The sequence below is a fragment of the Acomys minous genome (genome assembly GCF_964271855.1).
Source record: "Acomys minous genome assembly, chromosome: 16".
In the NCBI taxonomy this organism is placed as follows: Eukaryota; Metazoa; Chordata; class Mammalia; order Rodentia; family Muridae; genus Acomys; species Acomys minous.
The window spans coordinates 93,159,670-93,177,809 of NC_140498.1; the positions used below are offsets into that span (position 1 = coordinate 93,159,670).

General features: G+C 51.2%; 1 protein-coding gene across 11 annotated transcripts in view; it reads right to left on the reverse strand.

Moving 5' to 3' along the window:
* Positions 1-11,101: 11,101 nt before the first annotated feature.
* The window catches only part of MSI1 (musashi RNA binding protein 1), an 85,227-nt gene continuing 78,188 nt past the window's right edge, over positions 11,102-18,140 (reverse strand). For 9 of the 11 annotated variants that reach the window (XM_084762209.1, XM_084762212.1, XM_084762210.1 and 6 more), the window contains 5 exons: positions 17,900-17,956; positions 15,368-15,436; positions 14,559-14,746; positions 14,079-14,142; positions 11,102-11,562 (listed from right to left, as the gene is read on the reverse strand). In XM_084762209.1, coding sequence (XP_084618335.1) covers positions 14,101-14,142; positions 14,559-14,746; positions 15,368-15,436; positions 17,900-17,956 — 356 coding nt within the window. In that variant the 3' untranslated portion in view covers positions 11,102-11,562; positions 14,079-14,100. The remainder of the gene's footprint in view (positions 11,563-14,078; positions 14,143-14,558; positions 14,747-15,367; positions 15,437-17,899; positions 17,957-18,140) is intronic. The other 2 variants (XM_084762206.1, XM_084762213.1) reach the window with 1 other exon arrangement.

Consider the following 18,140-nt stretch of genomic DNA (forward strand, 5'->3'; position numbering starts at 1 on the left):
TTTAATGTATGTATGTATGTATTATGTATTTTTTGAGACAGGGTCTCTAGCCTCAAACTTGCTGTGTACCTGAGGACAGCCTTGAACTTCTTTTTTTTTTTTTAATTATTTTATTTTTAATCAGGTGTATGTCAGTGTGTGAGTATGCACACATGTGAGCACAGATGCTACAAGAGCCAGAAGGGGCTGTCAGATTCCCTGGAGCTGGAGTTACAGGTTTGCGAGCCACTGACACAGGTGCTGGGAACGGACCTCGGTGGCTCTGCAAAAGCCTTACACTCTTTTTGCTGCTGCTGTTGTTTCGTTTATTTGTTTGGCTTTTTTTTTTTTCCAAGACAGGGTTTCTCTGTGTAGCCCTGGCTGTCCTGGAACTCGCTCTGTAGACCAGGCTGGCCTTGAACTCACAGAGATCCCCCTGCCTCTGCCTCCAGAGTGCTGGGATAAAAGGCTTGTTTCACTATTGCCCAACTAGCCAAACACTCTTAATCCAAAGCCCAAGCCGGGGGCTTCTAGATGTTTCTGCCTTTATCTCCAAGAGCTGGGGTGGCAGACGTGCCCTAAGTGTGAGCCCCGTCTCCCACCAGTGCCCAGTTTACACCATGCTGGGGATTGAACCCTAATGAGCCACGTTCCCATCCTTGGCTAGGAATCTTACTCTTTATCTCCGTCGCCCTGGTCCTCAGTCTAGTTTCAAGGGGCTGCGGCATCTCTGCTGTTGGACAGCAGAGAGAAGGTGACCAGTGTAGAGATGGTTGCTGCCTCCATGTCTTGTGACGCTTGGCTTTGCTCGGGAGATGTCTGTGAATACTGTGTGTCAAGCACTTTACAGAGAAGGAAATGGGTTCAGAGAGGTGAAGTGATTTGCCTAAGGTCACACAGATTGTAAGTGGCAAAGCCAGGTCGGCTCAAGTTTAGGTCTGTCTGATTCCAAGGCACACATCTTAATTTCTTCCCATTATGAAACTTTTTTTTTTTCACTCCCCAGTGCAGGTTTGTGAGAAAACTTTTGGAACGTGGAGTTCTAAAGGTGTGGGTGTGACTTACAGAAGAGCAAAGAGTTTTAGTAAGAGACAGGGTCTCTCTGTGTAGCCATGGCTGCCCTAGACTCACTTTGTAGACCAGGCTGGCCTCAATGTCACAGGGATCCCCCTGCCTCTGCCTCCCGGGTGCTGGGATTAAAGGCGTGCGCCACCACGCCTGGCGGTACAGAATATTTTTTTTTTATCATCCCAAAAAGAAACCTTGTTCCCACTGATAATTACTCCTTCCCAGCTCCTTATGTGTCCCCATGGGATTCTCTCTTCTGGATCTTTCACATACATGATGAATATTCTTATTCAAATCCACAGGCTGGAGTGATGGCTCAGGGGTTGAAAGCACTGGCTGTTCTTCTAGAGGACCCAGATTCAATTCCCAGCACTCACATGGCAGCTCACAACTGTCTGTAACTCCAATTCCAGAAGATCTAATGTCCTCTTGTAGTCTCCAAAGGAACTAGGCGGCCACATGGTGCACATGCATACATATACACAAAACACACAAATATAAACTGTAGGGAAAGTTTTGGTGTCTTTAAAATCTCAGTTATGAGCCGGGTGTGGTGGCGCACTAAAGCCTTTAATCCCAGCACTCAGGAGGTGGAGGCAGAGGCAGGTGGATCGTTGTGAGTTCCAGGCCAGCCTGGTTTACAAAGCGAGTCCAGGACAGCCAAGGCTACACAGAGAAACCCTGTCTTGAAACAAAAACAAAAACAAACAAACAAACAAAACAAAAAACCCCAACTCAGTTATGTTATGTAAACATGTTTTTGTTTGAATCCCAGGTGTGTGGGACATGGGACTGCCTCAGACTGTCCACAGCAGCAGGCTATTTGCCTCGTGCGGGCTCTGAGAGGGGCACTTTGCCAGCTGCGGATAGTTTAAATCTGAGGACTCTGGATGGGGAAGAAACGCCAGAGCCCCAAGTGGGGGAGGGCTCCGAGGAAGGAGAAGGCTGCTGGTGCTCCCCGCTGGTGCTCCCCACTGCTGCTCTGGCGCTGTGGATGCAGTTTGAGGAGAAGAAGTTGGAGACGTCCTGACACAGATTGGATTTGCCCCAAGGAACCCAACGACCCTGAACAGCAGGAAATAGCTAAAGAGAACTGTGCCACCTTTCCCCACTAACTTTTCTCTCCTGCCTGGTGTTGAGGTGTTGGAAGGGATGGGGGTGGAGAAGGGAGAAAGAGGTGTAAGAAATGTAAATAAAATACTTTTAAAAAGTATGTCAGGCCAGGTGTGGTGGCGCACGCCTTTAATCCCAGAACTTGGGAGGCAGAGACAGGCAGATCGCTGTGAGTTCGAGGCCAGCCTGGTCTACAAAGTGAGTCCAGGATGGCCAAGGCTACACAGAGAAACCCTGTCTCAAAAAACCAAAAAATAAATAAATAAATAAAAATAAAAAATAAAAAGTATGTCGCTGGGTGTGGTGGCGCAGGCCTTTATAATCCCAGCACTCAGGGAGGCAGAGACAGGTGGATTGCTGTTTCAGGCCAGCCTAGTCTACAAAGCGAGCCTAGGACAACCAAGGCTACACAGAGAAACCCTGTCTCAAAAAAATAAAAGTACAGGGCTGGAGAGATGGCTCAGCAGTTTAGAGCACTGTCTGCTCTTCCAGAGGTCCTGAGTTCAATCCCCTGCAACCACTTGGCGGCTCACAACCATCTATAGTGTGGTCTGGTGTGCAAGCACACATGCAGGCAGAGCACTGTATAAATAATAAATAAATAAATCTTTTTACAAAAATATGCCAACATAAATAAGTAAGAACCTAAAATCCAAACCCCAGAGCAGCAAGTAGTGGCGCGCACACCCTTTAACCCAGCACTTGGGGGACAGGGAGGCAGGGAGATCTTTGAATTCAAGATGACCCTGGCCTACAGAACTGGTTCCAAAACACAAAACTTTGACCACTAGGCAACTTGAGGCACACTGAGGAAAATCTACTCCATGTACAGGTTGCCTAGAGTATAAAACCACTTATTACTTCCAGGCTACATGTATGAATATTTATAGGACACACATGAAGTTTATTTTTAGGCTTGGGTTCCATACCTAAGATACCTTGTCACACACACACACACACACACACACACACACACACACACACACACACACATACACACACACACACACCTGAAAAAAAAAATCTGAGCTGATGCTACAGAAAAGCGCAGTTAATCAGTTTATAAATATTGCATGATTTCCTGCAACATCCGTTTCTCATATATACCGTACCAACGACAGACTATAGGAATGCTTCCACCTAAGGTGAACCTGGTGAGCCAGTGAGTTCGCAGGGCATACTCACAGAACCGGGGTGACCCCCAAAAACTGTATCACCAAAAACCTCCCGGCGTGGCATGGCATGGGTGACGATCTCCCACAGTTCCCACGGCTCCAAGGATGAGTCCTCTTCCCTCTCCACGACTCCTGCAGACCACAGGCAGCAGACGGGGTTACACACACCTGGGGGACAGGGAGGAGGACCAAAAAGCTGCAGTTACAGGTGAGGGCCTTATGACCGCCTCACAGCACCCGCCTGATCTCGTCATGAGCGTGGGTAATCCCAGCTGCCCGGCACTCACAGTGGCGGCGGCTCCGCCATGCCTGGAGGACGGATTTCCCCGATGATATTACATAGGACACATACCACTGTCCCTCACCCCAAATATTTGAGACCAAAATATTTTAGAAGGTGTTGGGTCCCCTGGAACTGGGTAAACAGATGGTTCAAAGGTGCCATGTGGGTGCTGGGGACTCAGCCCAGGTCCTCTGCAGGACCAGCAAGTGATGCTAACCACTGAGGCATCTCGGCAACCCCAGGTCTTGTTATTTTATCATATTTATTTGTCTTCTCATTTGATTAGTATTTTTTCCTCCTCCTCCTCCTCTTCTTCCTCCTCCTCCTCCTCCTCCTCCTTCTTCTTCTCCTCCTTCTTTTCCTTCTTCCCTTCCTCTTTGTTTTCCAGACAGGGTTTCTCTGTGTAGCTCTGGCTGCCCCCAAACTCTTTCTGTAGACCAGGCTGGCCTTGAACTCAGAGATCCACCTGCCTCTGCCTCCCGAGTGCTGGATTAAAGGCTTAGCTGGCCTTGAACTCTTGATCTCCTGCCTCCACCTCTGGAATGCTGAGATTGTAGGTATGGGCCACCAAGTCCAGTTTGTGTGGTGCTTTGGATGGGACCCAAGGCCTTGTGGCTGCTAGTCAAACACTTTACTGAGTGACATCTCCAGGCTTATTTTTGTTTTTGTTTTTTTACACACAGTCACTGTGTAGTCCAGGCTGGCTTCAGGCTCCAATCCTTCTCCCTCTACCTCCAGCTCTCTGGGACTACAGGCAGGCACTATCACATCTGCCTGTGTGTACTTTGTGTCCAGAGTGTGCATGTGCATGTGCATGTACATGCATGTTTGTAACTGTATATGTTGCATACGTGTGCATGCATGTGTATGTTTGTGCATGTGGATACCAGAATTTCTTCCTCTGTCACTCTGTACCTTTTTTTTTTAATATATTTTTTTCGAGATAGGGTCTCTCTGTGTAGTCTTGGCTGTCCTGGACTCGTTTTGTAGATCAGGTTGTCCTCAAACTCACGGCAACCGGCTGCCTCTGCCTCCGGAGGGCTGGGATTAAAGGCGTGCGCCACCACCGCCCAGCTATGTACCTTATTTTTTGGAGACATGGTCTCTCACTGACACTGGAGCTCACCAAATCGGCTAGAGTGGCTGGCTGGCAACCTCCAGGCACGTGCCTGTCTCTGTGCCCCGTGCTCAGCATTCCCATAGGTTCTAGGGACTCAGGTCCTCATGTCTGTGTGGCAAGCACGTCACCAGCTGAGCCATCTTCCCAGGGTCTTAAGTGTGCATTTGCTTTTACTTTTTTCTTTTTCTTTTTTAGAGACAGAGTTTTCTATGCAGCCAAGGCTGACTTTGAATTCCTAATCCTCCTGCCTCAGCCTCCTGTAGATATCACCTGTGTAGATGAGGCTGGCCTCAACCCATAGCAGTCCGCCTGCCTCTGGCTCCTGAGTGGCAGGGTCACAGTATGTTTTTATTAAGTATACAGTGTTCTGCCTGCACATACACCTGCAGGCTAGAAGAGGGGGCCAGATCTCATTATAGATGGTTGTGAGCCACCATGTGGTTGCTGGGAATTGAACTCAAGACCTCTGGAAGAGCAGTCAGTGCTCTTAACCTCTGAGCCATCTCTCCAATTCCCACAAATTCAATGTTTGTTGTTGCTGTTGGTTTTTGTTTGTTTTTGTTTTTCGAGACAGGGTTTCTCTGTGTAGCCTTGGCTATCCTGAACTCACTTTGTAGACCAGGCTGGCTTTGAACTCATAGCGATCCACCTGCCTCTGCCTCCTGAGTGCTGGGATTAAAGGCGTGCGCCACCACACCCGGCACAAATTCAATTTTTATTGATTAATTAGTGTGTGTGTGTGTGTGTGTGTGTGTGTGTGTGTGTTCAGCAGGAGCACAATTGTGAGTGTGATACCATAGACATCTCAGAGCAGTGAGTGCTACAGGTTTCTCCAGGGCAGTCTGGACTAATTCTGAGCCACACAGGCCATGCTAAGTGACAGCTGTCGTCTGCAGTCCCCGCAGAAGTTCACTGAAGACTTCCCAGGCCCATGCACTCCGTGCCTTGGTCTCTGCTGGCCGAGATCCACGCACAGGTGTGTGAAACACTGCCTCTCCCTGCCTGGGGGGCGGGAAACCTCAAGTGGAAAGAACAGTCCGATAGCTTCTTGACTCCCTCAGGTGCCAGCGTACCCACACTCCAGCAAGGTCACAGCTACGGCTGCCACTGTGCCCTTGGAGGATAAGGCTCCAGCTTCCTGGAAATGCTTAAAAGAGCTGCATGCTGCCACGGCTGGGCGCTCCCGTAGGCACAGCGGGCAACGGACTTTGTCCAGGAAGCTCAGCAACAAGTCTCCTGACAGCCTTGTCGGCATCATCTTCCCCGTCTGACAGGCTGAGGTGGGCTCAGAGAGGTTAGATGATTCCATCAAAGTCACACAGCACGAAACTGACGGAGGTGGAGAGAAGCGTGGTAGTGCTGCGCGCCTGGAATCCCAGCACTTGGGAAACTGAAGCCGGAGACTTGTGAGTTCCAAGCCGACCTGGGTTACAGCGTGAAACCATGTCTAAAGCCAAGGCGGGCAGGCAGGGGCTGGAGAGACAGCCCGGATTGTCCAAAAGACCCAGGTTCGATTCCCAATACCCACATGGCCTCTTCTGGTCTCTGCAGGCACCAAGCACGCATGTGGCATACATATATCCATACAGGCAAAATACTTATATATATAAAATGAAAATAAGAAAAAAAATAATTAAATGGAAGGAGAGGGCTGGGAAGATGACTCAGTGAATAGAGGGCTTGCGTGCAAGCAAGGGGACCAGGGTTCAATGCTGGTGGCAACAACAGCCCTCCTGCAACTCACAGTGAGCTGGGGAAAGGGGATGCCGCACACTCAGCAGCCTGGCTAGCTTGTAGCAGTGAGCTCTGGGCTCAAGTGGGAGACCCTGACTAAATAAATAACGTGGAGAGAAATGGAGGGAGGCCACATGCCGGCTTCAGGCTTTCATAAACAAGTGGACAGCTTTATACACACGTAGGTGCCCAATCACATGCATGCTCACGCACACACACACATGCACATGCACACACATGCACACGCAGTAGGAGTGGTGGTGGCACGTGCATGTGGTCCCAGCGATTTGGGAGGCTGAGGTAGGAGCAAGAAAGCCTAGGACTCAAAAGTCCAGCAACACAGCGAGGTCCCCATCTTCACAACAAAGCAGAACACTTAGATGTGCTGTCCACATTTCTCTAATTTTTGTTGTATATTAGTGAACATTTAAGTGAAAAAAAGAAACATAAGTACTCGGAACTAGAGAAGACAGCAGAACAAACACAATTTTTTTTTAAATTTTTGTTTTATTTTTATTTATTTTATTAAAACAACACTCAGCTCTGGTTCTTGACAACGTTTCCCAATCTCCCTTTTTCTTCTTTCCTTTGTTTCTTCCCCATTTTTCTGTACATTAAACTTTTTATTTTTATTTTTATTTTAGGTCTCAGGAATCTTAGGATGACCTTGAACTTGACGTGTAGCCGAGGATGACCTTTTAACTTCTGATCTTCCTGTTCTGCCTCTTAAGTTCTAGACTAATAGGATTCACCATTACACCTAGCTATGGGATGCATGCTGGGAGAGCGCTCTTCCAGCTGAGCCACTGTGTGTGTGTGTGTGTGTGTGTGTGTGTGTGTGTGTGTGTGTGTGTATGTGTGTGTCAGAGAGAGAGAGAGAGGAGGGAGAAATGCGTGTGTGGTGTGTGGCACATTTGAGGATTACTTCCTGGAGTTGGTTCGTTCCCTTCACTTTGTTTTTGATTTATTGATTTATTTATTATGTATACAATGTTCTGCCTGTATATACACCTGCAGGCCAGAAGAGGGCATCAGATCATGTCATAGATTCTTGTGAGCCACCATGTGGTTGCTGAGAATTGAACTCAGGACCTCTGGAAGAGCAGACGGTGCTCTTAACCTCTGAGCCATCTCTCCAGCCCCTCCACAGAGTTTCTGAAGCACGGTTTCTTACTGTTTCCGCCACCCTGTGAGTCTCTGGTCTCCACTGCTCATCTTGAGGTAGGAGTGCTGGGATTACAGCTCCTCGCCACCACATCTGTCTTTTTCCCATGTGCCTAGGGATAGAATTCAAGTCATCAGGCGTGCGCAGCACACACTATTATCCTCTGGGCTACCTTGCCAGCCCTAGCTCTCACACTTTTATTGAATGTTTAGAGATTTCATTTGTATGCGCGTGCGCGCGTGTGTGTGTGTGTGTGTGTGTGTGTGTGTGTGTGTGTGTGTGTGTGTGTATACCTGCCTGTCTGTTCATGCACCAGGTGAATGCAGGCGCCCATGGAGGCCAGAAGAGGGTGTCAAACGCTCTAGAACTGAAGTGAAAGGAACTTGTGAGAGGCTCAATGTGGGTGCTGGGAACTGAACCTGGGTCCTCTGTATGAGCAGCCAGTGCAGCTGGGCGTGGTGGCGCACGCCTTTAATCCCAGCACTCGGGAGGCAGAGACAGGCAGATTGCTATGAGTTCGAGCCCAACCTGGTCTACGGAGTAAGTCCAGGACAGCCAAGGCTACACAGAAACCCTGCTTTGAAAAACAAAACAAGGGGCTGGAAAGATGGCTCAGAGGTTAAGAGCACTGGTTGATCTTCCAGAGGCCCTGAGTTCAATTCCCAGCACCCACATGGTGGCTCACAACCATCTATAATGAGATCTGGTGCCCTATTCTGGTGTAAAATGCAGGCAAAACACTGTATACTTAATAAAGAAATAAATAAATCCTAAAAAAAAAAAAAGAAAAACAAAACAAAAAAGCAGCCAGTGCTCTTAATTAACCACCAGGCCATCTCTCCAGCCCTTTATTTCTTTATTGAATATTTTTGTCTTAGTCAGTGAAAAGACACCATGCCTTTGGCAACTTTTTTTTTCTCTGAGACAAGGTTTCTCTGTGTAGCCTTGGCTATCCTGGACTTGTGGTGTAGACCAGGCTGGCCTCGAACTCACAGCGATCTGCTTGCCTCTGCCTCCCGAGTGCTGGGATCAAAGGCGTGCGCCACCACGCCCATCTTGACTTTGACAAGTCTTATGAAGGAAAACGTTTACCTGGGGCCTGCTTACAGGTTCAGAGGCTTCGCCCCTTACTACTTTTCATTCTTTGGGATGGAAAGCAAGATAGAATCTGTGTAGCTCTGGCTGGCTTGGAACTCACTGTGTGGCCCTGACCCACCTTGAATTTACAGGGATTTCCCCCTGCCTCAGCCTCCCGAGGACTGGTACTGCAGTCACGAATGACCTATTGAGCCCGGCCTTTTTCTGTTGGGTTCTTTAAGACAGTTTCACTATGGAGCCGTGCTAGGTAGGAATTTGTCATTCCTTTGCCTCCCAATTGCTGGGATTCCAGGCACACACACAGCACCTATGAGTCAGAAAGATTTTTTTTATTACTTTTATGGTATGCATGGATGTGTGCACCCACATAGGCACCTGAGTAAAAGCACACGTGTCAAGGCCAGAGGACAGTTTTGGGAACTGGTTTCTTCCATGGGGGACCTAGGGACCAACCTCAGGTCAACAGGCTTACGTACCTGTGTGCACCTTTACCCACAAAGCCGTCTTGCTAGCTCTTAAGTCATCACTGGTACTATTTAAAGCTTAAGTAAACAGGTATATTTTCCTCCTGGTAACATCTTTTTTGTTTTTTGAGACAGTTTCTCCGTGTAGCCCTGGCAACTTGCTCTGTGTAGTCCTAGAACTTGCTCTGTAGACCAGGCTGGCCTCAAACCCAAGAGATCTGCCTCCTGAGTGCTGGAATTAAAGGCCTGCCAGCATCACCAGGTGATGTCGCCCCCTGCCCCAGGACTGGGGACTGAATTTCAGGCCTTGTGCATATTAGGCATGCATTGTACCCAGGACAGTCCCACTCTCCCGATCTACTTTATGTTGGCTTGACCTAGAGGAAGGGGTGCGATAGTAACGCCCCTCACAGCTCCAACAGGACACACAGACTTTAACTCAGCACCTTTTTCAAATAATTTATTAGGAATTTGAAACAAAATAAAACCTGGAAAGAAGTTACAGATGGAGAGAACAGACACGGAGAGTGGAACTTGCTGGTTTCAAATCACCATGTAACATCTTTAAAAAAAAATTTTTTTTTTCCTCAAACAAATCAGAAAATGAATTCCAGGTCCCTGAACCCATAGTTAGGCCCACTGGGGTGAGAAGGTCCAGGGATTTGGGGGGATCAGGTGGAGGAGGGATAGAAGGAAGCTAAGTCTCCTGGGGGCTCAGATGCGTAGAAAATTAAAGATAAAAACCAATAAAATGCAGCTTCTCTTTTATTAGGAAATATTAAAAACAAAAAACCCAACAACAAACGCAACAGCCGCGTATCTCGGTGACAAAGATTATTGCTTTGAGTTCTCAGGGCTTGTAGGTTGAGTGAGTGCCTGACATGGACAGTTGACTCTCCAAAGGGGGCTTTGAGGGCTGGGGGCTCTGCTGGGAAGGGAGCTTCAGCGCCAGCCTCAGGCTTGGGTGCGGAGGACAGAGAGGGTAGGACAGCAGGTAGCTCAGCCCTGCCATGCCAGCCAGGTCTCATACCCTGAGCCCGTCTCTTTGCTCTGAAAGGGCTCAAGAGCAGGGGGCTACCAAGGGCTCTGGTTGCGGGATGATCCTGGTGGGAAACTTCAGTGAGAATGTGGGGTTCCCTGAGAAGCCCTTCGCTTTTCCTGGTTACCTACTCCTTGCTGAAGAGCTCCCCGATGCCCACCCCATGCGGTGGGGGTGGGGGAGGGGGTGGGGGGGGCTCAGAGCAGAAACCATGAAGGTCCCACCTAGGCAGGGCCAGGAGGCTCCTCTGGAGAGCTAATTCCTTCCCGGCAGAGGCTCTAGGCAAGCACTGCACTTCCCTGGCCCCGTGCCCCCACACCGGGGATTTTTGGGGGAAAGAGTAGGCCCAGGGCCTTGAACCTGGCCAGCGGCCCTGAGAGTGTGGGCCTGCTGTGGCCAGAGCTGAGGTCTGCAAGCTTACAGTAATGGTGTCTGAGGAGGAGGAGGAGGAGGAGGAGGAGGAGGAGGAGGAGGAGGAGGAGGAGGAGGAGGAGGAGGAGGAGGAGGAGGAGGAGGAGGAGGAGGAGACAGAGACAGGGGTTTGGGGCAGGGGGACGGGACACTTTGCCCTGTGGGGTTAGGCAATGCCGGGCACCCAAAGGGGTCTTAGAGAGGGGTGGGGACAGGGTTTCACCTCACAGTATTTACATATGATACAGGACAGGATGGCTCCAGGGGCTCGGCCTGGCCTACCCCGCAGCCCTGCCCTCCTCTCCAGGGCTAAAGGGAGGTGGCCAGGAGCCCGGGCCCCACACAGACGCTTTGTTCTCAGCTGGTGGGGGGGGCACCTAACCCCTTGTGCCCTGCGGCCTGGGGCTTCACATTCACAAACCTAGAAATAGTTTAAAAACAGTTTCTTTAAAAAAAAAAAAGAAAAAAGAAAAAAAAAAGTAAAGAGCAAAAGAGGGAAAAGCCAGAATAAAAAACAAGGGTTGGGGCTGTGGCCTGCAGCAGGCTGCCTCTGCCCTCACTCTAGCTATGCACAAATACAAAGCCTTCTTGGGGGTATTCTAAAAGGGGGTGGCAGGGAGGGATGGGGTGGACCCGAGAGGGGAAATCTGGGGGGGGGGGGTAACAACCGGCTAATCCAAAATAAATAAAAGAACAGGGAGAGAGGCAGGTGGGGAGAGGTGGGGGGCTGGGGTGGACCAGGGAGGTTAGTATGGGAGCCAGGTGAGGACAGCAGGGCAGGGGCTGGGCCCAGGGATTGGGGGGCAGGCAGTAGCGGTCCGAGTTGCAGTGGAGGGGCTGGGCTGCTGCGGCTGAGGTGTCCCCATCCCCTCGCTGGCTCACTCTGGTCCTCAGTCAGCTGCAGGCTGGGGCGCTGAAAGATACATAACAAGATATAGGGGCTCTAGGGCCCCCACACAGAGCAGGCATGCCCCTCCCCCGTCCCTTCCTAGTTCAGACTTTACACTTCCTGTTACAGGTTGGGATGGCACTGGGCACTCTCCCCACACCTTAAATGCCCTGTTGGGGGGGGGGGCCGGCGGCTTTACGTGCGCCTCACAGAAAACAGCACCTTGTAAGCTATTTGGAGATATCGCATTTGTTTGACTTATTCTTACATTTCTAAAGATTTGTTCTATTATTATGTTTTTAACTATGTTTACTGCTAGGCGGTGGTATGTGCCTTTTAGACAGAGGCAGGCAGGTCTCTGGTTTGAGGTCAGCCTGGTCTACACAGCAAGTTCATGACTACACAGTGACTCTGTTTCAAAAAAAAAAAAAAAAAAAGGTTCGCTGTGCATGGTGGCGCATGCCTTTAATCTCAGCACTGGGGAGGTAGAGGGAGGTGGACCGAAGTGAGTTTGAGGCCAGCCTGGTCTACAAAGGCTCCTGCACCTTGTGCGTGCATGCGGGGACACACACACACACACACACGCCTTTTTTTTTTTTTTTTTTTTTTTTGGTTTTTTGAGACAGGGTCTCTCTGTGTAGCCTTGGCTGTCCTGGACTCACTTTGTAGACCAGGCTGGCCTTGAACTCACAGCGATTCACCTGCCTCTGCCTCCCAAGTACTGGGATTAAAGGCGTGCACCACCACACCCAGCAAATGTGCAGTTTTTAAAAGCAGTTATTACCAAGTCAAAGAATATGCACGTTTACAAACCTGGCTGAAGACAGGCGAGGTGGCACACTCCTTTAATCCCAGCACTCAGGAGGCAGAGGCAGGTGGATCTCTAGTTTGAAAATAGCCTGGGCTACACAGAGAAACCATGTTTCAAAAAAAAAAAACCAAACAAAAGAGGCTGGTGAGATGGCTCAGTGGACCCAGGTTCCGTTCCCAGCACCCACATGGCAGCTCACAGCTGTCTGTAACTCTAGATCCTATGGCTCTGACACCCTCATGGCCAAGCACATAAAATAAAATTTAAATAAAACAAACAAACAGAAAGGAAAGAAACCAAATAAGTAAATTAACTTAATCATGTTTCATTGGACTGGCAGATTTTTTTTTTTCCGAGACAGGGTTTCTCTGTGTAGCCTTGACTGTCCTGGACTCACTTTGTAGACCAGGCTGGCCTGGAACTTACGGCAATCGCCTGCCTCTGCCTCCCGAGTGCTGGGATTAAAGGCGTGCGCCACCATGCCTGGCTAACAGGTTTTTACAACTGATGACACCCAGCATTGCTCTCTGTGTAAACTGGCTCCAATTTCCAAGGGACAATCTTATGTGGAGATTTTGACTTGGGCTGGGCTGGAACCCAGGGTTTGCGCACGCCTAGCACAGGCTACAGCATCAGAGCCCCAGCCCTACCCACGTTTGTTTTAAATTGGTTGGATGTGTATGAGTAGAGGGCATCTGAGCCTCTGCAGCTGGAGTTAGAGGTGGCTGTGGCATGCCATTGGGCTAATATTTGGTTTCTTTCTTTCTTTCTTTTTCTTTTTCTTTTTCTTTTGGTTTTTTGAGACAGGGTCTCTCTGGGTTAGCTGTGGCTGTCCTGGACTCACTCTGTAGACCAGGCTGGCCTCGAACTCACAGCGATCCACCTGCCTCTGCCTGCCAAGTGCTGGGATTAAAGGTGTGCACCACCACACCCGGCTTTCTTTCTTAATTAATTAATTTACTTATTACTATGCCTGCATGTACAACTGTAGGCCAGAAGAGGGCATCAGATGTCATATATGGTTGTGAGCCACCATGTGGTTGCTGAGAATTGAACTCAGGTCCTCTGGAAGTACAGTCAGTGAGTGCCCTTAACCTGTGAGCTGCCTCTCCAGCCCCTAGATTTTGTTTCTTTCTTTTCTTTCTTTCTTTCTCTCTCTCTCTCTTTCTTTCTTTTTTTTGAGACAGAGTTTCTCTGTGTAGCCTTGGCTGTCCTGGACTCACTTTGTAGACCAGGTTGGCCTTGAACTCACAGCGATCCTACTGCTTCTGCCTCCCGAGTGCTGGGATTAAAGGTGTGCGTCACCACGCCCAGCCCCCCAAGTCTGGCTTTGAATTTGTAATCTACCTGCCTCCGCGTTCCCTGAGCTGGGCTAGTCTCAGCTGCTTCAGGGACCTGCCTGTCAGTGCTGGGGTCCCAGGCATGGACCACTGTGCTCGCCTCTTTATGTGGGTTCTAGGGATCATGCTTGCTCAGCAAGAACTTTACCAAGTCAGACATCTCCCCAGGTCCTCCCTTTCGGAGACACAGTCTTGCTTATCCCTAGCTGGCTTAGAACTCAAAATAATCCTCCTGCCTCAGCCTCAGATACGCATTTGCCACACTCCAGATTTAATTTAAAGTGGACCGTAGCAGGCAACTTTTCTTGTGTTTGTTGGGGCCGGCATTCTTGACAGCACCCCCAAGGATCAGCATCCCAGTGCTCCCCCACCCGTCTCCATCTCCTCACCTCCTGCCACCTCTCCCCGGCTTCAGTGGTACCCATTGGTGAAGGCTGTGGCGATCAAGGGACCCTGAAAAGAAAATAATTAGACTCCTAGGATGCTGTTTCCTGCCATTCCTGTAGGGACCCCTACGGTGAGACAGAGGTTCTAGTGACACGGATCAGCTCAAGGGCAAGGCAGGGCCTGGAAACCTGCATGAAGCCAGTTCCCTGGTTAAAACGGGGACACTCCTGAGCTGGACTCTGACCACACAGAGAGGAGATGGTATCTCATTGGCACAACATCCTGAAGCCACTGGACGGTCCAGAGCAAAGCTCGTCAGGGGACACCCTCTCGTCCTCATGGACACTTTCTTCCCCACCGTCGTCATCCCTCAACACCCCCCCTGCCCAAGAAGACAAGACGTCTCCCTCCCCCGGTTTCAGAGATCTCCCAGGATGCAAAGGTAGCATCAACTTGGAGGCCATCAAGGCCTGGCCACTCACCCCAAGACTGTGGCCGAAACCAGTGCTGGGGGCGGGGCTGGCGGCGCTGATGTAACTGCTGACCCCCGAGTCCTGGTTGGCTGCCCCGTAGAGCTCAGCCATGGGGCCGGGGCTCGTGGTCCCCAGGAAGCCCCCTGTGCGGCTCGGAGTAGAACCTGGAGGAGGGGCCATCGTCCAGGGGTGAGAGCCTGGCAACCCAGAAAGAAGACAGTGATAGCCCAGGTGCCCACAGCCACCCCTGCACACCCACGGCACCCACGCTCACGCCAACCCCCTCCCACCCCTCCCTGGAGATCCATCTAGTCCCTCCTCCCCGGCCCCCAGGCCCCCAGCATGTCTGACTGCTGCACAGTCCCTGCACCATGTCTTCCTCCTTGCAGCCTAGCGCACTCTCTAAGGCTGGCCTATGTCACTGTTGCTTGAGACGCCATTTTCCCTCCTCCCTGTTCCTGTAACCGACCGGTGCAAACCGGCTGCTCCCTCGGCCAGAACAACCCTTGTTCCTTCTTTTACTCTTCTCCCATAAGCCTTTTTCTCTGCCTTCCCTAAAGCAGCAGTGGGGACATCTATCACCCGATGTCCCCAGAGCCGCAGCAGCGATCTGCAGGGTCACGCTCCTCTACACACTGATACCCCACAACTTGTATGCTTTGGGGGGGACACTGCCAGTGTCACCCTCGGCTGGCTCGTGCACTTGACTTGGCCAATACTTTGGTAATAGACAAACTTTGTCAATGGGTGGAGGAGGGGGCCTCTTCGTCCTCTGGGACTCCTCCCCTCCCTGACGCTCCCTTCCCAGAAGGCCTCACCTGTCCCTCGAACTACAGCTGCTGCCGCTGCCGCTGCCGCCATCGGACCATAAGCAGTGAGAGGAATAGCTACGAGACAGAGTGTGGGTACTGAGTGGGAGGAGAAGGGGACGAGGACACAGGCCTCCAGCATCTGGCAAAACGTAGACATCGGGGGGCAACCATTCTGTGCCCTGACCTAACGCATCTCAGGGAGCAGCCCAGCCTCAGTTTCCAGACTGGGCCCTAGAGTACACCTGGGTGACCTGCATGCGAAGACCAGCCCTGCTGTGCTGTGGCCGAGGCAGCAGCAGTACTTTCTCCACAGGGCCCTTGGCGGGACAGCGGCCGTCTGGCTCAAGAGTAGCCTGGACGCTGTGTTCCTTTTCCCAGCTAGTGGCTGACTGGCCCAGGGCACAGAAGCCAGGCTCTTATCTCAAGGTAGGACCTCGGGGTCAGGCTGGTGAGGTCCCAGTGCAGCTATGTCCTGCAACCCCTCACTGTCCTCAGGGCCTCCCTGACCACCGGGCTAAAAATGACCAGTGTCCCCCGAGTCCCTCTGCCCCTGTCTTCCCGTCTCTGGACACAGGGTCTTTGCTGCTTTCCTTCTAAAGCCCTGTACACAGCCAGAACTTTAATGAACGGCTGCACCAAAGGGGTAAAAAGGCGTCTGCTTTTTTTTTTTTTTTTTTTTTTTTTGGTCTTCTTTTTGAGACAAGGCCTTGTTATGTAGCCCAGACTGGTCTTAACTCACAAGTTCCTGGCTACAGGAGAGCACTAGTAACACACAAGACCAAACCAGGCCTTCGTGCGTACAAGGCTAGTGGTCCTCCAGATAAATGCATCCCCTGTCCATGCCCTGAAAATCTTTAGGAAAGTCGTAGTGCAGGACTGTGGTTCCTGAGCTGTGAGCTCAGGCTTCTGCAAACTGCTGCCCAGCTGGCTTCTTGTCACCGAGACTCAACCCCCCTCGCCTTCTCACCCCTCCATGGGCTGCAGCCACCCGGCACAACTTTGAGCTTTATCTCCCTGTGGAAATTCATTTACTTAATTAATCCCTCCGTCCGTCTCTAGCATACCAGCTCCTGGGAGGCAGGGGGCCTTATCTGCCCATTTGTATGTGTCCCCTCGCAGTGCCTGGCCAGGCATCAGCACAATAAATATGTACTCAGCACATAAGAGAAATACCCAAATCTCTTTGTTCCCAGCCAAGAGAACAGTTCAGACACCACACTCCCAGGAAGTGGCAGAGGCTGGAGGCCATGCCCTCCCCTGCCAAGGTCCCTTTGGCACTGGTAATTTCTGACCTAGGCTTACAGGGTAGACACTGGGCACGAAGGCCTCAGGTTCTAGCCCTTTGCAAAGCAAACTCTAAGTAGCCAACCTCACTGAGCGCTTATCACAGTGTAAAGAATTATTCTTGGCATAATACTTGCTTTCCTCACTAGCCTGCTCGGTAAGAGCAGGGCCTGGGCAGTCCTCCCCCTACTTGATCCCATAGCCTGGCAGTGCACACCGCACATAGTAGGTCTTCTCATACTGCACACAGTAGGTCTTCTCATCCTGCACACAGTAGGTCCCCACACAGGGGCCTTACATGAGGAAAAAGGATGCTTCCTTCCCTCCCTCGCTCCAAGTGCCAGGCCCTCTGCTTGCTGCAGCCATTATATCTTCCACCCCCGGGGACAGGACTCTTCCTCCTCCTCCCTTTACACCACGGCCTTCTTCTCCCGCCCCCCAACTCTGACAACCCTTGAGCACCCCTTGGAAGGAGGAGCTGAGACAGTCCCCCACACATAGCCAGGCTGGGGGCAGAGTCGGCAGGTTGGGTGGGAGAGAAGCGGGTTGGACAGAGAAACCCCTCGTGGCCCCCCTCATGTGCACACGGTTCCCCACTTGGCCTGGCCCTGCTTCCCAGCTGAGCTGTCCCTCACGGCCAAACACGTTGACTTTACTTTTCCCAGAAGTGACCCACGGGCGTCCCTTGGGTCAGATGGGGCCATCAGATATATGTCACTTGGCCCAAAGTATCTTGACAATTTGGAACGTGTTACCAAGACAGAATAAGGATTGAAAATTTCTTCTGAGAGTTAATCTGAGGGCTCTCTAGCTTCTTGGGAGAAATGAGATGTGAACACTGCATCTGCAGCCCCAAGAATGGGCTGGCACTGGGTACAGCCATGCCCAGTTCCATGTTCAAAGTCCCTCTCAGACCACTGTGCTCCAAGTTCATGACCCTAGCCTGCTTACCACTGGGTACCAAAGCCTCCATGGTACCTGGCACACGGGAGGAGGCACTACATAAATATTTGCCAAATGGATGAATGAGTGACTTTACCTCCATCTGCTTTGCTTGGCCTCGCGCCCCGCCCTCGAGGGCCTTGTAGCTGAAGCAACTGGCCAGTGCCCGGGTACAGTCTGCTGCACCGTCACAGCCCTGGGGCTGGCGGGGCAGGAGGAAAGGGTCCTGCCATCTTTACCCCGGGAAGGTCCCTCTCTTCCCTTCTTTCTTCCCACCTGGCCTATGAGATGTACAAAACCCGAGCCACTGACCTGTGAGCTCGGGGAGGACGGGGGCGCTCGCGAGAGGGGTCCTCTCTACACGGAATTCTAAAATGAAACGGAAGACAGCTTAGGAAATAGCAGGGGAGCCCCTCTGGCATGGCCCAGGGGGGAGACATGCACCCACAGGAACCACGGGTGAGGAGGGCGCCATGCACAGGGCTCAAGGACCGGGAACGGGGAGCGCACAACAGTCCCAGTAGGTGAGGTGGGGGCAGAGAGGTGACACAGA